This window comes from Cololabis saira, chromosome 16, assembly GCF_033807715.1.
Source record: "Cololabis saira isolate AMF1-May2022 chromosome 16, fColSai1.1, whole genome shotgun sequence".
Classification (NCBI taxonomy): Eukaryota; Metazoa; Chordata; class Actinopteri; order Beloniformes; family Belonidae; genus Cololabis; species Cololabis saira.
The window spans coordinates 4683662-4706078 of record NC_084602.1 but is presented as its reverse complement, the minus strand read 5'-3'; the positions used below and the strand labels follow the sequence as shown (position 1 = coordinate 4706078).

At 38.0% G+C, this 22417-nt stretch overlaps 1 protein-coding gene across 7 annotated transcripts in view; it reads left to right on the top strand.

Moving 5' to 3' along the window:
- The window catches only part of klc1a (kinesin light chain 1a), a 64409-nt gene extending 42679 nt beyond the window's left edge, over nucleotides 1-21730 (top strand). Inside the window, exons 12-16 of one of the 7 annotated variants that reach the window (XM_061744248.1) lie at nucleotides 625-733; nucleotides 2125-2286; nucleotides 13432-13565; nucleotides 18257-18323; nucleotides 21051-21730. In XM_061744248.1, coding sequence (XP_061600232.1) covers nucleotides 625-733; nucleotides 2125-2286; nucleotides 13432-13565; nucleotides 18257-18323; nucleotides 21051-21116 — 538 coding nt within the window. In that variant the 3' untranslated portion in view covers nucleotides 21117-21730. Of the gene's footprint in view, nucleotides 1-624; nucleotides 734-2124; nucleotides 2287-6504; nucleotides 7137-13431; nucleotides 13566-18256; nucleotides 18324-21050 lie in introns of those variants that run through there. The other 6 variants (XM_061744249.1, XM_061744247.1, XM_061744251.1 and 3 more) reach the window with 6 other exon arrangements.
- Nucleotides 21731-22417: the final 687 nt, after the last annotated feature.

Sequence of the window (22417 nt, the reverse complement as noted above, 5' to 3'; positions counted from 1 at the left end):
AGGAGCTGTCTGGTGTCTGGTATAGTATAGTATACTATAGTACACTATACTATACTATAGTATACTATAGTATAGTATAGTGTACTATAGTATAGTATAGTAGTGGTGACTGCAAGGCTAGCGGTGGTTCCATCTGCTGCCATTCAAAGAAGTTTTGTTGTTTCTCAGGAAACAATGAAGATCATAAAGATTTTCCTTTTCCACAAAAGACGCAATTTCTTCCAAGTCTGTGGTTCCTTCTTCGAAATAGACGCAGTTGTTTGTACAATTGTTCTTATACTGATAATAATTTGATGCTGATGTGCCAAAAGATTAGGTATTTCCTTATTTGTGAAACCGAATTCTCAATATTCCTCATTTTAACACAGGGAGAAGAAGCTCTTCCTGTTAGTTCTCATAAATTACCACTTTATTCTAGTAATATTACGACTTTATTCTTGCAAAACATTACAACCTTATTCTCATAATTTTACGACTTTATTCTTGTAATTTTACGACTTTATTCATTTTACGACTTTATTCTTGTGATATTACGACTTTATTCTGGTAATTTCCAAATAGTTTTTGCCTTATTTTGTCCCTACTACCCCATCGTACCCTTGGTAACGTATGCGTGTGTTTCAGCCCCACAGTGACCACCACCCTGAAGAACCTGGGCGCCCTCTACAGGCGGCAGGGCAAGTTCGAGGCAGCAGAGACCCTGGAGGAAGCGGCCATGCGCTCCAGAAAGCAGGTGTGGTCTCTGGCTGAATAATAACACAGGAGCCGCGGCTGGAGCCAACATGTTGATGTTGTTGGTGCAGATAAGGAGTTTCCACAACAGAGAAGGAATGTGCAGAGTCAGCGTTTACTGCAGAAAATGCTTGATCTGGTGCAACATTTGAGGGATGCTGCACTCAGGATGCTACAAAGCCTGTGGTTAAATCTCTTTTGAGTATACCTGATTATGTGTTTGTTGTGAGACTTAATGGGGTCTTCTGTGGAGATGAGCACTGGTGGAGCCGGTCGGCTTTTACAGTAACTACGTTTCTGTAATCACAGCAGGTGTGAACATGTTCCAGCAGTGTGCTGTTGAACCAGACGTCTGTGTTTCTGAAGAGGAAAAGTGAATTAATTTGAATGTCATATTGCACCCACCTTAAAAATGCCTTAATTACACTATAAACATGAACTAATGTCAGTTATGAGTTTAGATAAGGTGCATCAGCCTCTCTGGAGCATTTTCATGGTCTGATTGTGACGTGTCTGAACGTCTGCCAGAACTCACACTCCATCAATGTTTACATGGGAAGTTTCATTCCTCTTTAATTCAGAATTAAAATTAAATCCCATTTAAAATTATTAAAAATTACCATGTAAACACCTAATTCTGAATGTAAATGTTCATTCCAAATTAAACTTAATTCCGAAGTAGACCTGTAGAGGAATTGCAGAAAGCCGATCAAATGTGTTTTCCATGTAAACCTCAATTCGCAATGACTATTTCCATGTAAACTCGAAGGAAAATAGTTTAATTCTGAATTATTTAATTCGGAATAATTCATTCCGAATTAAAAAAGATCATGTTACATGATGTTTGTTTTTTTTAATAACCCAGCCACTTACTTTGGAATTAAGTTTAATTCGGAATGGCCATTTTCATTCGGAATTAGGTGTTTACATGGTAATTTTTTATAATTTTTAAATCAGTTTTAATTTTAATTCAGAATTAAAGAGGAATTAAACTTCCCATGTAAATGCACAGAATGAAACCGTGGCCCATGTGGTGGAAGTATCAGGTCATAATTGGATTGGACGAGTTGTTGCTGTGAGCTGCAGTGTGTGTGTGTGTGTGTGTGTGTGTGTGTGTGTGTGTGTGTGTGTGTGTGTGTGTGTGTGTGTGTGTGTGTGTGTGTGTGTGTGTGTGTGTGTGTGTGTGTGTGTGTGTGTGTGTGTGTGTGTGTGTGTGTGTGTGTGTGTGTGTGTGTGTGTGTGTGTGTGTGTGTGTGTGTGTGTGTGTGTGTGTGTGTGTGTGTGTGTGTGTGTGTGTGTTACGGTGCCTGAAGCTGCAAGGGTGAGCTTCTACTTTAATTGGAGTAGCTTTATTGCTTTGTCTCACTAACATCTGTGTTTTGTGCCTCTCAGGGTCTGGACAACGTGCACAAGCAGCGCGTGGCCGAGGTGCTGAGCGAGCCCGAGGCCCGTGAGAAGCAGCGCAGCCGCGAGAGTCTGACCTCTGACACGGTGAAGTACGAGAGCGGGCCAGACGGGGGCGAGGAAGTGAGTATGAGCGTGGAGTGGAACGGGGTAAGTACAGTACACAGCCCTCGCCACGGCAATGTGAGTCTGAGCGGATGCAGATCAAGCAGCTCAGTCTTTACTGACAGAAGCCTCAGGTTAAAGGTCTGCAGGCCAGAGTGCAAACTCTGCTGCACCAGCTGGTTTGGACCAGAGTCACTTTATCTAACTTTTAACTAACATTATTAAAACACTCTGGGTCTGTAACCAGTATTTAAACTTAAACTAATTACCTTGGGCCTCACAAACGTACAATATCATAGTGGAAAATTGACTTGTGAAATATAAACCACCATTGTGATATTTTCTTTCTTTGAATTCATATTAATACCGTACATTAGAGATGCACCGATCAGGATTTTGAGGGCCGATCACCGATCTCCAAAATCAGTATCTGCCGATTCTGATATTGCTGATCACCGATCACAGCGAGAAATCCATAAATTCGTCAATAATGTCTCACGTACTGTGGCAATAATTCTGTACAACATGTGCAGCAACACACACTCTCTAAAAGTTGATACAAGTTGTAAACTATAAACCTTAGTTTTCCAGTGGAAAGATGAATTAAATCTCATCTATTAAGCTTTGCGATAGCTTTAGCGATAGCATCTGCCACGTGTGAGGAAACTCTTGTGAGTGAAGCAAAACTCTTCACACTCGAAATCCACATGTCACGGGCCGGCGGCGGTTCGGTGTTGTAAACGTCATCTGATCGGCTGCTCTGAACTATTATTTTCCAATCTCCGATCAAAGCCCATAGGGGCATTATCGGCCGATACCGATCGGTGCATCTCTACCGTACATGCTGATATTGCCCTGAGGTTTTTATATATATTGTGTAGGCCTAGTAGAAACGTTCTGGGGCTTCTGTAAGTAAAGATGCAGAGTGGCTTCATCATGACTAATACAAAATATTCTCGTGAGAAATAACGTGCATCGTGCCACAATAATAATGCTGATTGATTGTGGTGTTTCTTCCACTGGCCCACCGTAGCTGCTGCTTCACTGTACGGCTGCCTCAGTCTGCCCGGCAGGGACCTGTAGTGTCACGTTGCCATTTTCCTGCTTGCTTTTCAAATGTTTTCACAGCAGTAAACTCCTACCTAACTACTGACCCACCTAACTACTTAGAGCTGCTTTCTATCCACGTTATCTTCTCAGCTCCCAGCCACTGCAGTAACAGCACACAGATGTAGGACCGCTTTAATCTGTTATCTTATTTCTACCAGATTCCTGCTGCCTTTTGCAGAGCAGGTCCTCTTGCATAGCAACAGTAGTCATGGCACCCTGAGCAACCAATCAGCTTCTCTTGCTGCACCTCTGGCTGTGTCTCTGGGAGTTTTAGTGTCAGTGACGATGATGTGGACATGCCCCGCACTGTCAGGCCGTTATTATCCTGCAGCATTCTGCACCAGCGTCTCATCTCCAGACTCGGCTCATCCGGAGACGTTTTAACCACATGTTTGGGATTTCTGTCAAATATTAGCAGTGAACACGTAGGAGACTGAAGTGACAATATGATTAAAAACAAAACACAGGCCCATTTTGGTCATTTTATTAATCTTATGGAGAAGATTCTGCACACCAGATGTAAAGGTATCTGCATGAGAGAACAATGTCCTCCAAATGTTTAACAAAAGTAGTAAACTTATGTTTTCGCTTCTTATTTGCCATCTAAGGCTTTTGAATTGTAGTTCAAAACAAAAAAAAACTTTTATTTCACTGCTTTCCTTACATACATTTCAGTATATAAATGCTAAACTTTTACTTTAGCAAATAAAGACATGTTTTGAGCCTGTAATCCAGCTGCCTGAAGTGGCATAAACGAATCTCTCCTCATTCTTCCAGTCATTCTACCGTCAACATACTTTTGGAGAAAGAGTATAGTATAGATTACGAGGAGTGGTTTATATTGGGATGATAAAAACATGTTCCTTTGTATGTTCACGCTTCACTGCTTCCTTCAGATTTCAGATTCACCACTTCCCTCAGCTCTCTCCACAGGCCGCCGTGTAAAGGCTTTTCTTCTCTGACTCACCAGTCGGTTGTGACTCATCCTGGGCTCTGTACTGTACCCCTCTGGTGTTGGTGTTACTGTGCTCTCTGCATGTGTTTATATGTATTTGTTCTGTATGCAAGTCCTGGTTTTTATGTTCTTTCATTTATTTATGTGTTTGATCAACATGTTTGCAGCCTGAGAGAAACAACTTGAAATTATGTTAAAGTGCCTGCAAGCTAAAAGTAAAGCAAAGATTCAAATTCTGATTATTGTTCTATTTGATTGTGATAGAAATCTCTTCGTCAAGCTCCAAAAGGCTTAGAATAGCAATTTTTTATTAATAAAAACATATGCTGATTAGTCATTTTCACTGCACATCCAAAATATTTCAGGGAGGTTGTGTTATGTATGGAGGTAGATTTGTTTCTTAATTATTCAATCAAAAAAAAGATTGCTTCAATCCAAAAATATATTTTCAATAAAAAAAAATGTCACTTCAATCAGAAAATCTTTTTTCAATCAAAGAAAAAAGGTTTTTGAATGCAAAAAAATATTTGAGACTCGAAAAAAATGCCTTTGAACACTGTTTTTCTTTGATTCTGAGCGTTGTTTTGGTGAAGACAAAGCGTGACGTTCCTGCTTTGGGTGTTTTTTTCTTCAAACTTAAAAAAAAAATCACTTCGTATTGAAAAAAATATTTTCAATCCAAAAAAAAGTTCAAATGTAATTTTTTTGGGTCTCAAATATTTTTTTGCATTCAAACAGTTTTTCTTTGAAAAAAAATTTTTTTTTTGAAGCAACTTCTTTTTTGATTAAATGATAAAGACACAAATGTCCTACCCATAATATGGCCCAAACACAAAACAACGCTACTTCAATCAAAAAAGTTGCTTCAAACAAAAAAACCTTCACTTCTATCAAAGAAAACATTTCCAATCAAAGAAAAACAGTGTTCAAATGCATTTTTTTGAGTCTTAAATATTTTTTTGCAATCAAACACTGTTTTTCTTTGATTGAAAAAAAAAATTCTGATTGAAGTGAAGTTTTGTTTTATTGAAAATGTATTTTTTGATTGAAGCAATTTTTATTGAATAATCAATAAACAAATCTACCTCCATAGTTATGAAAACCCTTTTTCCAACCAACATAATGGTAAAAATGAGTTTCATGAGGCGTCTGGCTGCTCTCATTCTGCGTCGCCTGTGTCTGTGTGCTGGTGTTTAACAAAAGTTAACCTTGTTGGTGCCGGTTTATCTACTCTGTTCCAGAGTCAGACACATTATCTACTGTACATGTCCCACTAAACTGAGGGGCAAGTGCCCCCTACTGGTCGATATGAGTATTACACTTACCTGCAGCAGTGTGGGTATCCCTGGTCCTGGGAGCCCCTGCCCTGCAGGTTTCAGATGCTCCGCTGCTTCAGCACACCCTGATACGAGTGGTTGTGAGAACAGAGTTGTGCAGATGTTGATGACGAGCTGGATGTGAGTGAGGTGTGTTGATGCAGGAAACGTCTGAGACGTGCTGGTCCGGGGCTCCAGACCAACAGGGGAATAGAAGGAAAATACCAGCGTGCATTTACCAGTAAGCTGGACTGGAAGTGTTACTGTACATTTATCCACTTGTCTGTGGATAGTCAGTCTAACAAGTTATTTTAATTCATTTTCCATTTGCCAGCAGGTGAATTACAGAAGAGTATTAGGGCCCGGCAGGAGAAAAATCTAAATATTTTAGAGGTGGAAGATTTTTCTTTTCATTATGCACTTGGAGAAAAAAGTCGAAATATTGAGAAAAAAGTCGAAATGTTGAGAAAAAAAGTCGAAATGTCGAGAATAATGTTGAAATGTTGAAGAAAAAAGTCAAGATTTCGTGAATAAAATTGAAATGTTGAGAAAAAAGACAAAATTTCGACTTTATTCTTGAAATTTTACTGTATTTCAACATTAATCTTGACCTTTCGACTTTTTTCTCGAAGTGCACAATAAAAAAAAAATCTTCCCCTCTCAAATATGTTTTCTCCCTAATACTCTTCCGTAGGTGAATAGATGTTGTGTCTGATCTGAGAATCCTATTTGATATTATCTTTTGGACTCTTAGTCATTTGCCTCCTGAATGACATCTTTGAACCTGTCTGTGTCACCTAACACTATCTTCCTCCCCATCACCGTTTACATCTCTCTCTCTCTTTTTTCTCTTCCTGCTCTGTCTGGGGGATTTAACTCCAGGCGTAACTCCTGATGCCTTGTACTGGTTCTAAAAACTTGTCTTCTGCATGACGGATGCCTCGCCTCGCCTCAACTGCTTCGGCTTCGCAGTTTTCTCCGATTCTGACCCCTCTCCGTCTTGTCTCTGGCGGGAATCTTCCCGCTGAGTTGAACGGGTTCAGTGCCGGCTCTGAGACCCTGAACCCGTTACACTGTTGATGGAGGGGAAACTGCTGTGATCTCTCTTTTCTGACATCTTAAAACTTGAGCCCTTCTCCCCCTGAACTCTGCCTCCTCCTCTTCTTCTCTTTCTCTCATTCTTCCATGTGTTGAGGTTGTGCTAACATCCTACCACTAGACACATTTCATGGCCTTTTGGAGGGTTTATGAAAGGGGATTGATGGTATACCCATAAACTACATCTCCCTTCCTCACACCGCCCCTTAGCTCTTCCTTTTAGCCTGGACGTTAAAATACTCTCTCTGTTATTCTATCAAACCACTTGGAGTTGTTTACCATTTTAAGAAAATGAACAGGATTATCACATACTGTAGATGTGCTTTTCTAAGTAATTTCTATTCATAATTTACTTTATAAAAGTGTTTTGGGTATATATTAGTGCTGTCAGGCGATTGAAAAAATGAATCTAATTAATCGAATTAATCGCATTTTAATCTCATATCTGCTAAAGGTCCTCAAATAAAGAATTTGAATTCTAGGACATTACAAAATTGCAGTGCATGACTGATCAATTGAATACACTAAGAAGAGAAGATTTGAAATCCACATTTTTATTGGTGAAATGTGTTTCATAAATGAAATTCAAAAGAAAAAGCTCAAGCATCATCAGCAAACCAATTAGGCCAGGTGCATTATTCAGAAATGCAATGCAAATACAGTTAAATAAATAAAATTCAGAAATAAAATAAGGCTGAGTCTCAAATAGGCACTTACAGACTCTCAATTCAAAATTAAAACTAAAGCTAAAACTCAATACAGCAATTCCAGTACTAGTAGCTGTAACGTTTACAGTGGAACTTGTCCGGTCATGTTTAGTGTTTAAATGATAAATCAGGCTGGAGCAGCTCCGCTGATAGGAAAATTCTTTTTTACAAAATGTACAAATCACCATGTTCTTGTTGATAGTCCCGTCTTCTTTCTTTTTATACATGAACTTGCCGTTCAAAGGCCCCAGTAAAGATTTGCTGAGTCTCCCCTGAGTCGTCCAGGTCTGTCACTGCTTTGTTAGTTTGACCAGCAGCAGAAGGGAAGTGACCTGTTACTGCCAAGTGAACTACGGCTCCCTCAATGGGACACATTTAAAACGCTCAAGCTTTTTGCCACTCATAATTAATTGCGTTTTCATAATGCGTTAATTAGCAGTGTAATTAATTAATCGAATGAATGCGCTAAACTGACAGCCCTAGTTTTAGGTATATAGATGTGATGGCTACCGTAAGTGGAGCCTTCAGAGCAGATGTTTCCAGCTGCTAATAATGTGTGAGATGATCCGTAGAATAGCTGACATGATTAGTCAGCAATCAGCGTCTGAACCAAAACGTAGTCTTTTAGTCAACCGATCAATCGCATTAATCAGAGGAAAAGCAAAAGTCTCAGTCCTGAGTCTGTTTCCTGAAAGAAATGATGCTTTTCATGTATGAAGGTGGTTTTTGTTTGTTTTCACAGTTTGACAGAACAGTTCTGAACATGGTGCAGTTATTAACATGAACACCAGTTACTAACAGTCTTGTGTCGTTCGCCACAGGAAACAGTTACGTGAGCTAGATCAACATTTTGAACATGGTTCATAATTCAGTTAGAAATGGCTTGACTTGACTTGAGACTTGACTTGACTTGAGAGATAGTGGAGAAAAGGTTCCAGTTAACGTCCCAGTTAAAGCTGGGGTGTGCACACAATTCAATTTTATTTATATAGTGTCTATTACAACAGAAGTGGTCTCTAGGACTGGGGATCCATTCAAATGTCAAGAATTGATTCGATTCCGATTCTTAAGATTCCAAATCGATTATCACGATTTGATTCGATATGATTTGGATTTGGGTTAGTGTTATTAAAACTGTTTTTTGAGCTGTTGCATGAATGATATGACTGTAGTAATGCAACATATTAATACTAGTGTTATATTGAGATTCAACAGCAAGTATTGCAGCTAATGATGCTGTAAGGACCAATCAGCTCCCAGAATGCTGATAGAACTGCAAACAGAAACATCGTGGGGCAGAAATTAGCAAACAGATCCAGGGAGGAAACAGAGACGGAGGAAATTGGTTTTATTTTTCCCCATTTATGAGAATTTGGTTTTTAGCATTTTATGCAAATGTAACCCCAAGACAGTATATAAAACAAGAAATATAGACAATTTATGCAATTATTACTGAAAACTTTAATGTTTTCATACCTTTAAACATATTTAAAGGCAAAAACATGGCACTAGTTATGCTCGTGTCCAATCAAACCCTCCTTTTTTGGGCATAAAAAAACAAATACCAAAAGTTGTAATGTAATGATGAGCAAAAAAAAATCAATCTTTAAGCATATGAATCGATTTGTAGGAGTTAATGTGAGAATCGATTTAGAATTGGAAAATTGATCTTTTCAACACAGGCCTAGTCCAGGATCTTTACAGAGACCCAGTACATGACCCCCGAGCAATTATTACAAAAACACAACTGTCCGAAACCAAAATACTTGAGGAGAAAAAGGCCACATCCCCTGTTCTTCAGCATGCAAAAAGAGGCGGATATGACAGAAGACGTGTTGACCGGTGCGTAGATGCAGCTCGGCCTCAGCAGGCCTGCAGGTCTCAGAGATCAGCTGGAACTTCCTACTCCGGTTTCCTCTCCGTTAAAACTCACCTCCTCTTTCATCAATGCAGTTGAACTGAGCCGTAACACCTGACACTCACCTGTCGTCCAGTAGAGACTCCACACCTGTAAATAACATGGACGTGACTCGTCAGCATGATCAACATTAGTAGCGCCGCAGGTTCCAGGTCCTGCACGAGTAACGTGTCTCTAGTGTGTCACTGTGTGCTCATTCATCCCAGTAACCTGTTGTGATATGAATAAGAGGACAGTAGACTGCAGACAGGATCGTGCATGATAGATTGTAGCGTCCACGTGTGTCAGAGAGGTGCTGCACTTATGGTTTCACCCCAAATTCAACTGAATTGAAGAAATTGCAGCTTCTTGTTAAATCAGAGCTCCCACTTCACACATCTTGCCTGTTTTCTTCTGTACATGTGTGTATATAGATGTAACTGGGTTCTCGGGGGGGCGGGGGGAAGCTTTCTTGTTGCATTTCTGGAAATTTCAGGATTTAGTTTCCATGTCAGTCTTTTCTCAGTTCCTGCTACTAATCTTTTGCGTGTCCTGTCTCATGTGTGCATCTTAAAGCTTGTCTGTCTTAACTCCTAATAAAAGCTCAACTCTCTGCTTACCTGAACGGTGCCGTGGCCTCTTTGTGTGCTCACTCTTCTTCCTGTGTTTTCATGACTGAACCAGCTCCAGACGGCAACGTCCACTGAATCAGCACCTTCTGGTTATTCGCTCTAATTGGTTAATTAGGATCCCTGTAGCACCCTATAATGTAATAATTTCCAGAAAATGTACATTATTGGGAATTTATGACATTTTTAGGTGGGTCTTTTTTTTTCCCAAAACTGATTATGTAATACTTGACAAATAATGTAATATATATGTTCATTTTCAGTCCAGAGACATACATTTTGTGTTTTAAGAATCTATGAATGTTTTATACACTGGATTTGAAACACCAGAATGATTATTGGGTTAAATTGCAGACTTTGTAATAAATTCCCAATAACGTAATAATGTATTACATTATCGGTCAAAAAGTTTTTACAATATCCGTCAGGATATTTTATTACATTATTGGTGAAGTTATTACATGATTGGGTTTTTATCACATTTTCGATTGAGTTAAGTGCTAATTTTATTACATTTTCAGGAAATTATTACATTATAGGGTACTACAATCCCCTTTAGCTACAGCTATTCTTAACATAATAAAAGCAAACCAAATAGATTTCCACTAGATAAAGAGAATATATATTTAAAAATACTCTGCAAAAAAAAAAAGCAGACATTCCACAAAATGAAGACAGCAAAATGAGAACTTAACACAAAACAAAAAATCTGCACAGTTATGAGTTCATCTGAGGTCGTCAAAAAATCTTGAAAAGCAGTCCACAATTTAATTTCATTTGCAGTCTAGAACTTCACAACTGATCTAATACAGAAAAAAGAACGAAAAAATACATTCAACAACAGTCATAACCCACTATGTTTCAATTTCCAGCAGGTCAGACAATCAGTCTCAGCAGCTGCTGGTTTAACTGATCTCTATATCAATGTTCTGTAATTTTACTTATACTGATTCAAAGATGTTGCTTAACTAATAATGTGAATGTTCTTATGCTGTTTGTTTGTGTGATGTAATCTCTGGGAGGTTCTTTGGTCATGTCGGCTTTGAAAAAACAGCATCTTTCTCAGTTTAGTTTTGTAAACATTTGGACCAAGAATCATTATTCTAGTCTCATTATCTGCTGACACGTGCATCCTCTGGACCCACATTTTCAGCACTGGAAGCAAAAGATTTATAATTACCTGCCAATTTAAACATGTAATGTTGCTGTCGGCCAGTCCTTTAGTGGCGCTTTTCCACCAGTACCTACTCGGCTCTACTCATCTCAACTGGGTTTCTTTTCAACTACAATTCAGCACCTGGAGCAGAAGTAGGAGGTTGGAGAAGCTGCTGTGACGTATTTGATTGTGTATCTAAATGAAGAAGACAACAACACTAAAGATGTAGAACCTGGAGGAGATGATAGATGTGCTGCTGGGTCTGTGGCTTGTGTTTGATATCAAGTTAAAAAATGAGAGGGAGAGAAACTTCAAGCGGCAACGCTTTTAATTTTTGTTAGTTTGTCTCGGTGCTGCTGAAAAGTCAGCTGGAGCCGTGAGCAGCTATGAAGAGACAGAGCTCCTGGTAGATCTGGTCGTTCCTTATCTCCGTCTAGATCTTTTTAATTCTCTCCTCAGCACCAGGTTTATGAACATCTGACCCTCAGAGTTGGATCATGAAACAGACTTTTGCTGCCGTTGCTACTGAATAAAATGAACAAGAATCCGTCAGAGTCTCTTTCTCTGATTTCCTCCTCCTGACTCAGACGTCTGACTCCAACCCCCCGACCAATCGGTGGCCTGTAGTGTGATGATGTCAGATACAGCCGACTCAGCAGCTTAGAACCTCGGCAGAATAGATACAGAAAAGTATGTACTCGGCACGTTAGACCCCTAGTGGAAAAGAACCAAACCGAGGAGAGTCGGGCTGAGTAGGTACTGGTGGAAAAGCGCCTTTAGTGTCTTACTGGAGTTCTGGTGATTTGAAGATAGAATAAGCTTTGCTGGATATAAAGAAACTGTTTAAGCTCCCTCAAGTTCAACAGGTCCTCCCTCTGCAGAGATGGTGGTAACATCAGACTGCTAGGTTTATCCTCATTGTGGAAACACCTGAAACAGCAAATCTGTGGAAATCACCTTTACTAATTCAGTCCAACACACTAGCTCAGGGGTGGGCAGTCCTGGTCCTCCAGGGCCGGTCCTGCAGGTTTTACATGTTTCCCTGCTTTATTGCACCATGATACAAGTGACTGTGTGGTTAACAGAATTGTGCAGACCTTGATAACAAGCTGATAACGATGATTAATTAGAATCAGGTGTGTTAAAGCAGGGAAACATCTAAACATGCAGGACACCGGCCCCTGGGGACCAGGACCGCCCAGCCCTGCGTAGCTCCATTACAACATGTTTCATAGAGTTTTATTGTGAGTACCTCTCAGGATATGGAAGAGTATTAGGGCCATGCAGGAGGAAAAATATTTGACAGGGGAACATATTTTTTTTATTGTGCACTTTGAGAAAAAAGTTGAAATGTCGAGAAAAAAGTCGAGATTAATGTTGAAATACAATTTCGAGAATAAAGTCGAATTTTCAAGAATAAAGTTTAAATACAATTTGGTGAATAAAGTGTAAATGTCTCCTCCATCAAATCCAGTTAGCAGAGCGACTGACAGCTCTGCAGCAGCAGCCGAAACTAACTTACTTACATCCTTGGAGTGGAACGTTACGGGGACGTTTCTGAAGTTATGCAACTGCATACAGGACTGTGTCAGAAAATTAGAATATTGTGATGAAGTCCTTTATTTTCTGTAATGCAAAAATGTCATACATTCTGGATTCATTACAAATCAACTGAAATATTGCAAGCCTTTTATTATTTTAATATTGCTGATCATGGCTTACAGCTTAAGAAAACTTAAATACCCTATCTCAAAAAATTTGAATATTCTGGGAATCTTAATCTTAAACTGTAAGCCATAATCAGCAATATTAAAATAATAAAAGGCTTGCAATATTTCAGTTGATTTGTAATGAATCCAGAATGTATGACATTTTTGCATTACAGAAAATAAAGGACTTTATCACAATATTCTAATTTTCTGAGACAGTCCTGTATGTGTCATGTGTTTCAAATCAATATCATAAAGACAATTCTTGTATTCTGAACCTTGTTGTTCAACTATGTTCACGAAATTTTGACTTTTTTTCTCGACATTTCGACTTTTTTCCCAAAGTGCATAATGAAAAAAAAATCTTCCTCCTCTAAAATATAATTTTAATTTTTTTCCTGCCTGACCCTAAACTCCTCTGTACTGGGACAACCACGAGCAGTGAACATGTGTGGATGTTGCAGCAGCGCTGCTGTCCCTGCAGCACTAGAGATCTGTTGTACCTCCACCAGCTATAGTAGAAGCTGGTCCTGTAACCCCTGCCCCCCCGTGTGTCCCTGTGTGAGAGAAATAGCTCTGGGGGTGTGATGGTAACTGTGACGTGTCCCCCCAGGACGGCTCCGGGGCCCTGAAGAGGAGCGGCTCCTTCAGTAAACTACGGGCATCAATACGCCGTAGCAGCGAGAAACTCGTCCGCAAGTTGAAAGGTGGCAGTTCAGCACGAGACAGTGAGCCCAAAAACCCCGGGTAACTATCAGCCCCTTCCCCAGACACCTGCCCTAACCACCAGGTGGCCCCGGGGGGCCCGGAGGACCCACCCTTCAGCCGGCTCGGCCCTCGCCGTACTAACAACCAAAGCCAGGGGCTCCCTCTGCTGGTGGGCGGGGTGTAACCCTGAAGCTGTTTGCACTTGAGATGTTTGAGCCTGTTGTTACTCTGCATCGCCCTGCTCCCTCATTTACCTGCATCACTTCTTCTTTTCTCTTCCTCGTGCTTCAGGTCGCTCAGCTACGGAAGAGTATCAGGACCATGCAGGAGAAAAAATACAGGACTGTCTCAGAAAATTAGAATATTGTGATAAAGTTCTTTATTTTCTGTAATGCAATTTAAAAAAAAAAAAAAAAAAAAAAAAAAAAAAAAAACTAAAAGTTCATACATTCTGGATTCATTACAAATCAACTGAAATATTGCAAGCCTTTTATTATTTTAACATTGCTGATTATGGTTTACAGTTTAAGGTTAAGATTCCCAGAATATTCAAATTTTTTGAGATAGGATATTTGAGTTTTCTTAAGCTGTACGCCATGATCAGCAATATTAAAATAATAAAAGGCTTGCAATATTTCAGTTGATTTGTAATGAATCCAGAATGTATGACATTTTTTGTAATTGCATTACAGAAAATCACAATATTCTAATTTTCTGAGACAGTCCTGTATTTGAGAGGGGAAGATTTTTTTTTATTGTGCACTTCGAGAAGAAGTCGAAATGTCGAGAAAAAAGTCGAAATAATACAATTTCGAGAAAAAAGTTGTAATTTTGTGAATAAAGTTGAGATTTTGTGAATAAAGTCGAAATTTCGAGAATAAAATTGAAATACGTTTCAACTTTTTTCTCGACATTTTGACTTTTTTCTCGAAGTGCATAAAAAAAAAAATCTTCCTCCTAAAATCTGATATTTATTTTTTCCTGCCTGGCCCTAATACTCTTCCGTATTCAGCAGCAACAGACGCTTCAGCAGCTTCTGCTCACGGTTCCTGTGAAAAAGCCATAACGATTAGAAAAGAGAAGCAAAAGTAGCAGAATTACAGGAGTGAGGGTCATATTTAATGAACAAAAATGTACAAGAAATACCCTCAAGATGGTGTGGGAACATTTGAAATGAGGGGAAAGTACCTTACTAAGGGAATAAGATATTTACTTCAGTAATGGAGTTGCACTGGTTTGATTTTAAAAGTTAACGATATTTAAAGAGAACAAATTTTTGAGCAGAAAAACAACAGAGTTTCAGCAGCTCTGTCCTGCAGAGCCGGTGTGGTTACTTTTTGTCTTCCAAAATGAACTGGCTGAATAAAGCATCTTCCAGCTGCTGATTCCATATTTTTCTTGCCAACGGTTGAATTTTAAAAGGGAAGTTGTAATGTATGATTAAAAAAGGGGTTTATTTGTTGGAATTAAGTAATTGTGTGAATAAAGATATGAAACAGGTTAACTATCACATAGATACTGTATAAATTAAAATGTTAAGATTTTTATTAATTTTTAATTTAATGAATTGCAAAAACAATGCATTTTATGTTTAAATAATTGCTTTAATGCTCCTGAACATGTGACCTATAACGATGGACAGTTCTGTGGACCAGATCTCAACATCTGTCTGAGAGAAAGTTAAAGGGAATTGATGAGGTGGGAGTGAAAACTCCTGTCCTGCTGCGACGGGCGAGTCAGACGCAGCTAAGGTCTGATTCTGACCTCTGACCTCCGTGCTCGTCTGCCTCATAGACATATATACGTAGACGCCACATCGAGCACTGAGCCGTACGTCAACGTCGCCGCCATATTGGATGTTCAAGACTGCGCTGTAAACTAATACAAGTAAATGGACTTATTTTCATAAAGCGCCTTTCTACAAAGAAATGTACATTTTACGTCTCATTTATTCCTTCACACACGCACTAATATACTTGGGAAACAGTTAGGCACCAAATATAATATATTTAATTTTCTCAGATGGCAAAAATAAGAACTTTATTGATCCCACATAGGAGTAATTCATGTTATATCAGCTACAGAGAACAAGGTAGTGGCGAAAAACAATATATATCCCCCTCACAAAAATAAGAAAAATAGAAACATTTGATGAGAAACATTTTCTCATCAAAAAAACAAATTAAACATTTTTCAAATAACAAAATAACATATTTGAACCATTTTTCAGACAATAAAATAACTGAAAAAATCTGAAAAATGGTTCAAATGTGTTATTTTGTTACTTGAAATTTTTTTTAATATGTTTATGTAAAATATGCTTTGTTGATGAGAAAATATGTTTCTCTATTTTTCTTATTTTTGTGAGGGGGGGATATATATTGTTTTTCGGCACTACCTTGTTCTCTATAGCTGATATAACATGAATAACTCCTATGTGGGATCAATAAAGTTCTTATTTTTGCCATCTGAGAAAATTAAATATATTATATTTGGTGCCTAACTGTTTCCCAAGTATATTAGTGCGTGTGTGAATGAATAAATGAGACGTAAAACGTACATTTCTTTGTAGAAAGGCGCTTTATGAAAATAAGTCCATTTACTTGTATTAGTTTACAGCGCAGTCTTGAACATCCAATATGGCGGCGACGTTGACGTATCACAGCAGCTCCATGGGGCGGATACGTATATACAGTATGTCTATGGTCTGCCTGGTGGTCTGACCTCTGACCTCCGTGCTCGTTCACCACTAATAATCACATCTGTCGCATTTTGTGGCTGTTGAAGTGTTGAAATGCAGCTCAGTTTCACACTGCTTTGTGTTTATTTTCCACCTCCTTTGAACTTTATTTTGAAAACCAACATGTCTGCATGGCTATTGTGTAGAAGTTAAGGGCTGTTTTCCCCCTTTTTTATTTTTGTTTTGAATAAACTCTTGTTTTTCTCAACCTGCATGCCTCCTCTGTGTGCTGACTGGTGTCTTGTTTCCTCTGGTGCTGCTCGTGTCTGTGTCTCATGAGGACGACCCGCATGATGCCGGTCATCGTCATCATCGTCATCTTCATGACCAACACACTCAAGGACCTTTAATCGCTTCACATTTGGTCTAAAGTGTGTGTGTTTTTAGCCTGGTTTTGTTATGATTCTGTCAGTCATGGGGTTGCAGCTTCCCACCAGCAAAGGAAGCCGTTAGGATGGGAAGCGTCTGTGGTGGTGGTGGGAATGCACACAGGAAGTGTCGGAAATGTTTTGATTTGAATGCAGCTTATTCCTCCAGCTTTATTTAATAATCCACAATCATCATCAAAAGAAGCTTTATCTCGTGTTAATAAAATCTAAGCACACAGTTGAATGCATAGTGCTTTACTTTATGTACTTCTAGTACTATTATATACTTTATCAAGCCCCAACCAACACCTGTATTCTTCTACACTTATTAACCATGTATACATCTGTTTTCTTAGGATGATTAATTTCATTGAAAATGTTTAGACATTTTTGCATTTTTAGTTGAATTTTATTTTGTATTTGCGTTTGATGCTTACGGAAGCGTATTGCATTCACTTGAGAAAAAAAAATCTGCTCTGTTTTTCTGAATTAACGAGAAAATTATCCTAAAGAAAAGTTGCAATGTCCAGCAGATCAGAATGGGCTTTCCTGTCTGAGCAACCGCAAAGTTGACAAACTAATAAAAATACCATCTATATAACTTAAAGACAAGAGTCTCTCCCAATGTTTCAAACCAAAAGCAAAATAAAACTTCATTAAAACTTTTCTCGGAATTCTGAGATAATTATCTCTTTAAATTCAGAAAAACAGAGCAGATTTTTTTTCTCAAGTGAATGCAATACGCTTCCATAGATGCTTGTGTGCACTAATGATTTTAACAAATGTACAGTCATTCTGTTTAAAGTTACGTATCCATCCATCCATCCATCCATCCATTTGATAACACATTAATCCTTAATGAGGATTTTCACAACTATTGTAAGGTTGACGTTTAGGCTTGTAGCACCCTATAATGTAATAATTTCCTATAATGTAATAATTTCCTGAAAATGTAATAAAATTTGCACTTAACTCAATAGAAAATGTAATAGAACTCAATAATGTAATAAAATATCCTGACGGATATATTTTTTATAACATTTTTACCGATAATGTAATACATTATTACATTATTGTGAATTTATTACATTCTACTCAAAGTCTGCAATTTAACCCAATAGTCATTCTGGTGTTTCAAATCCAGTGTATATAACATTCTTAGATTCTTAAAACACAAAATGTAGAATCTGGACTGAAAATGAACTATTACTTTATCAGTTTTGAAAAAAAAAGACCCACCTGAAAATGTAATAAATTCCCAATAATGTATTAAGGTATTACATTATCTGTAAAAATGTTATTACAATATCAGTCAGGATATTTTATTACATTATTGGTGAAGTTATTACATTATTGGATTTTATTACATTTTCGAATGAGTTAAGTGCAAATTTTATTACATTTTCAGGAAATGATGACATTATAGGAAATGATTACATTACAGGGTGCTACAGGGATTCTAAAGTGAGTTATCAGCATTAGAAATAATCCAGGCAGTGAAACATTAACCAGATCATGAACCATCACTGACTCATGTCCTCACACCTGCCTCTCCCCCTCACCTGTGACCTCTGACCCCCGGCCCCCCACCTGTGACCCCTCACCTGCCTCTGCATGTGCAGCATGAAGCGAGCCAGCTCTCTGGGGGTGCTTAACGTGGCGGACAAGGCTGCAAGTCTCCACTACCAAGTAAGGAGCCCGAAAGTCCACCAGTCTCTCCAGAGAGAAGTCTCTGCACCGCTGCTGTTGAGACGAGACACAAAAACCAGCGCTGCTGTTGAGACGAGACACAAAAACCAGCGCTGCTGTTGAGACGAGACACAAAAACCAGCGCTGCTGTTGAGACGAGACACAAAAACCAGCGGTGCTGTTGAGACGAGACACAAAAACCAGCGGTGCTGTTGAGACGAGACACAAAAACCAGCGCTGCTGTTGAGACGAGACACAAAAACCAGCGCTGCTGTTGAGACGAGACACAGCAGTGAAAACCACAGCAGAGCACGATCCGCCGCTGTTATTGTAGTTAACCAAAACTGAGACTAACATTGGAAAAATATAAACCTGTTTACTAAAATAAAAATAAAAGCTCAAGATTTTTATAAAACAAGATAAAAACTACAATTAAAGCAGATTTATCTGAAACTAAATAGATTGAAAGTAAAATTCACTTTGTTTTGTGCGTTGTTTCTTGTTTGAAGCTTCCGGGTTTTTTTTGTAGCTTCAGTTTTTTTATGTTTGTAGTTTCCATTTTTTAAGTTTTTGGCTTCAGTTTTTTATGTTTGTAGTTTCCATTTTTTAAGTTTTTGGCTTAAGTTTTTTATGTTTGTAGATTCAGTTTTTTAAGTTTTTGGCTTCAGTTTTTTATATTTGTAGATTCAGTTTTTTATGTTTGTAGTTTCCATTTTTTATGTTTGTAGCTTCAGTTTTTTATGTTTGTAGATTCAGTTTTTTATGTTTGTAGCTTCCATTTTTTAAGTTTTTGGCTTCCATTTTTATGTTTGTTGCTTCAGTTTTTTTGTTTGTAGCTTCAGTTTTTTTATTTACTAAATCATTTTTTCTCATTTTTAATTGATGAAAGGAAAGAATCATGTATTTTTGTACTATTGGCACCGTTGGTAAGATTCTTTCATCTCTGTCGACATCTGTAAGTCAGTAGCTGAAAAACTAAAGTAAAACTATTGACGCACTTGTTAAGCTAACTAAAACTAAACTGAAATAATCAAACAAACCAAAACATGGAATAAAAATGTAAACTTTAAGACAATAAATAAAACCATTATAACTCTTTATGTAAGCACTAAATCTTTTAGATTTCAAAAAAGAAAGAAAGAAAAAAACAGACGATCTAGAAACAACCACTAAAGTCCTGAGAAACTTTGGACAAACTGGTCACGTTTCAGACCACGATGGATAAAAGTGTAGGAGTTAAAACCAGTCAATCACATTAGTCAATCATGTTATTTAATAATCAGTGATAGTGACCGTTAGCCAACTAATGTTGAAGCTGCAGAAAAATGTAGCTGAAGTACTTTTTGACATAAGTTATAATGTGAAGTTTAAATAAGATTGAAAAATGAAAAACATGTCATATTTAAATGTGTTCTTAGTGTAGTAACACTGGAAGGTCTTGAGGCTGAAAAAATGTGGTAGAAAAGAGGCCAAATTTACTTTTATACAAGTTGTAGCACATTTGTTGAAAATGAATTGATTTAAATCAGTTATTCTTTTACGTTAAAAGAGAAGTTGGATCCATTTTGGGGGGATAAAAATAAGAAACAAGGCAGAAGTTTTAAAAGTCTGCTGTGGGTATTTAAAGGTTTGATCCGCCCCGAGCAGCGTAAGAAACCCCAGACGCTGTAAGGTTTTAAAACATCAAAACATTTACTGATTTGAATGAAAGTGCTCTTATTTTTTTTTTCATCAAAGGTTTAAAACATAAAGGACATTTTTTTTGATGCACTCTTGTTTCTGAGCTGTTTGTGTGTGAGATCTGGATTTACTCTGCATCATTCCCACGGCTGACTAAGAGCATCACTAACGTCATCACTCTCATCTTAACGGATAAACACACACGTGAACAGCCACACCTTTATACTTTGTTTAAAGTTAACCTTACATTTTGATTTACAAATGCATGATCTAATCTCCCTTCAAGGATGGAAAAGGTATTATTGAGTTGACATTTTTTACACTTTATTGAGGGTTAAAACAAAGAAATCTGCTTCTCAGAACAATATTTACTGACTTTTTTACAAGATGCTGATGATTCCAGTAGTTTTTACTGATTTAATATCTTCTATAAAGTTGGAGCAAACTGGACGTGTTGGTGACTGTCTCAGAAAATTAGAATATTGTGATAAAGTTCTTTATTTTCTGTAATGCAATTAAAAAAAACAAAAATGTCATACATTCTGGATTCATTACAAATCAACTGAAATATTGCAAGCCTTTTATTATTTTAATATTGCTGATTATGGCTTACAGTTTAAGATTAAGATTCCCAGAATATTCTAATTTTTTGAGATAGGATATTTGAGTTTTCTTAAGCTGTAAGCCATGATCAGCAATATTAAAATAATAAAAGGCTTGCAATATTTCAGTTGATTTGTAATGAATCCAGAATGTATGACATTTTTGTTTTTGTAATTGCATTACAGAAAATCACAATATTCTAATTTTCTGAGACAGTCCTGTATACTGCTGATAAATTCACTATCTGCTCCAAATAACCGCAGTGGTCTTGGTTTTATAAAAACCTTTTATTCCCCAGAACATTGGTGAGTGGGGATTTGACAGCAGCGCTGCTCCTTTAAACCTGCTTTTGACCAACTTTGCGATCACTATAAACATACTTTAGTTCTGCTTTAGACGTATACTACTTTGTGTAATTTCTTGCCTTTTCTTTTTTGACTCCAGGAACGAAATAATCGTCTGAGAATGAGTCGCGACCTGAGTGCCAGCCAGACGGACCTGGCACGTTGAAGGAGGCGACCGGCCTGAACGGTCTCTCAGAACCAGACTGACCTCTGACCTTCAGCCTCGCTGTAAATATCGTTGTGAAAGCTTCATCTCTGCTGCGCTTCAGCGTTCACTGCACAGACTCTTGACTTTGATTGCACTTGTGAGGGTTTTTGCTGCGAGGACAGACGGGGTGACTGGAGGACGAGTGTCCTGAGTGTCCGGAGTGTGCTGTATGTCTGCTGCTGCAGGATTAGTGTGATGTGTGAGTGACGGTGTCTGCACTCCGGCCCCCCCAGGGTCAACTCTCACCTCGTTGTTGGAGCAGACGCTGAGAACCGACCTGTCTGAAGAGAGAGGAGCTCAGCTCCTGTTACGACTCTACATCACATCCTGAGAGTTTCATTTGCGATCCGACTTTTTCCCTCCCGAATGAGACGTCATCGGTTAGCTGCCGCTCTCGACTGAATGAAAGCCGTTACTAACGTTTTACAGACAGTCCGCCCACTCTGCCGTGCAAAGCATGTTGAACTCCATTCTAGTCCACAAACTACGGAAGAGTATTAGGGCCATGCAGGAGAAAAAAGTCGAAATTAATGTTGAAATACAATTTCGAGAAAAAAGTTCAAATTTCCTGAATAAAGTTAAAATACAATTTGGTGAATAAAGTCGAAATTTCGTGAATAAAGTCGAAATTTCAAGAATATAGTTAAAATACAATTTGGTGAATAAAGTCGAAATTTCGAGAATAAAGTTGAAATACAATTTGGTGAATAAAGTCGAAATTTGGTGAATAAAGTCGAAATTTCGTGAATAAAGTTGAAATTTCAAGAATAAAGTTAAAATACAATTTGGTGAATAAAGTCGAAATTTGGTGAATAAAGTCGAAATTTCAAGAATAAAGTTAAAATACAATTTGGTGAATAAAGTCGAAATTTGGTGAATAAAGTCGAAATTTCAAGAATAAAGTTAAAATACAATTTGGTGAATAAAGTGTAAATGTCTCCTCCTCCATCAAATCCAGTTAGAGTGTCTGACAGCTCTGCAGCAGCAGCTGTAACTAACTAACTAACTGGAACGTTACGGGGACGTTTCTGAAGTTATGCAACTACATATGTGTGATATGTGTTTCAAATCAATATCATAAAGCCAATTCTTGTATTCTGAACCTTGTTGTTCAACTTTATTCACAAAATTTTGACTTTTTTTCTCAACATTTCGACTTTTTTCTCAAAGTGCATAATGAAAAAAAAATCTTCCTCCTCTAAAATATTATTTTTATTTTTCTCCTGCCTGGCCCTAATACTCATCCGTCGCAAACTCAG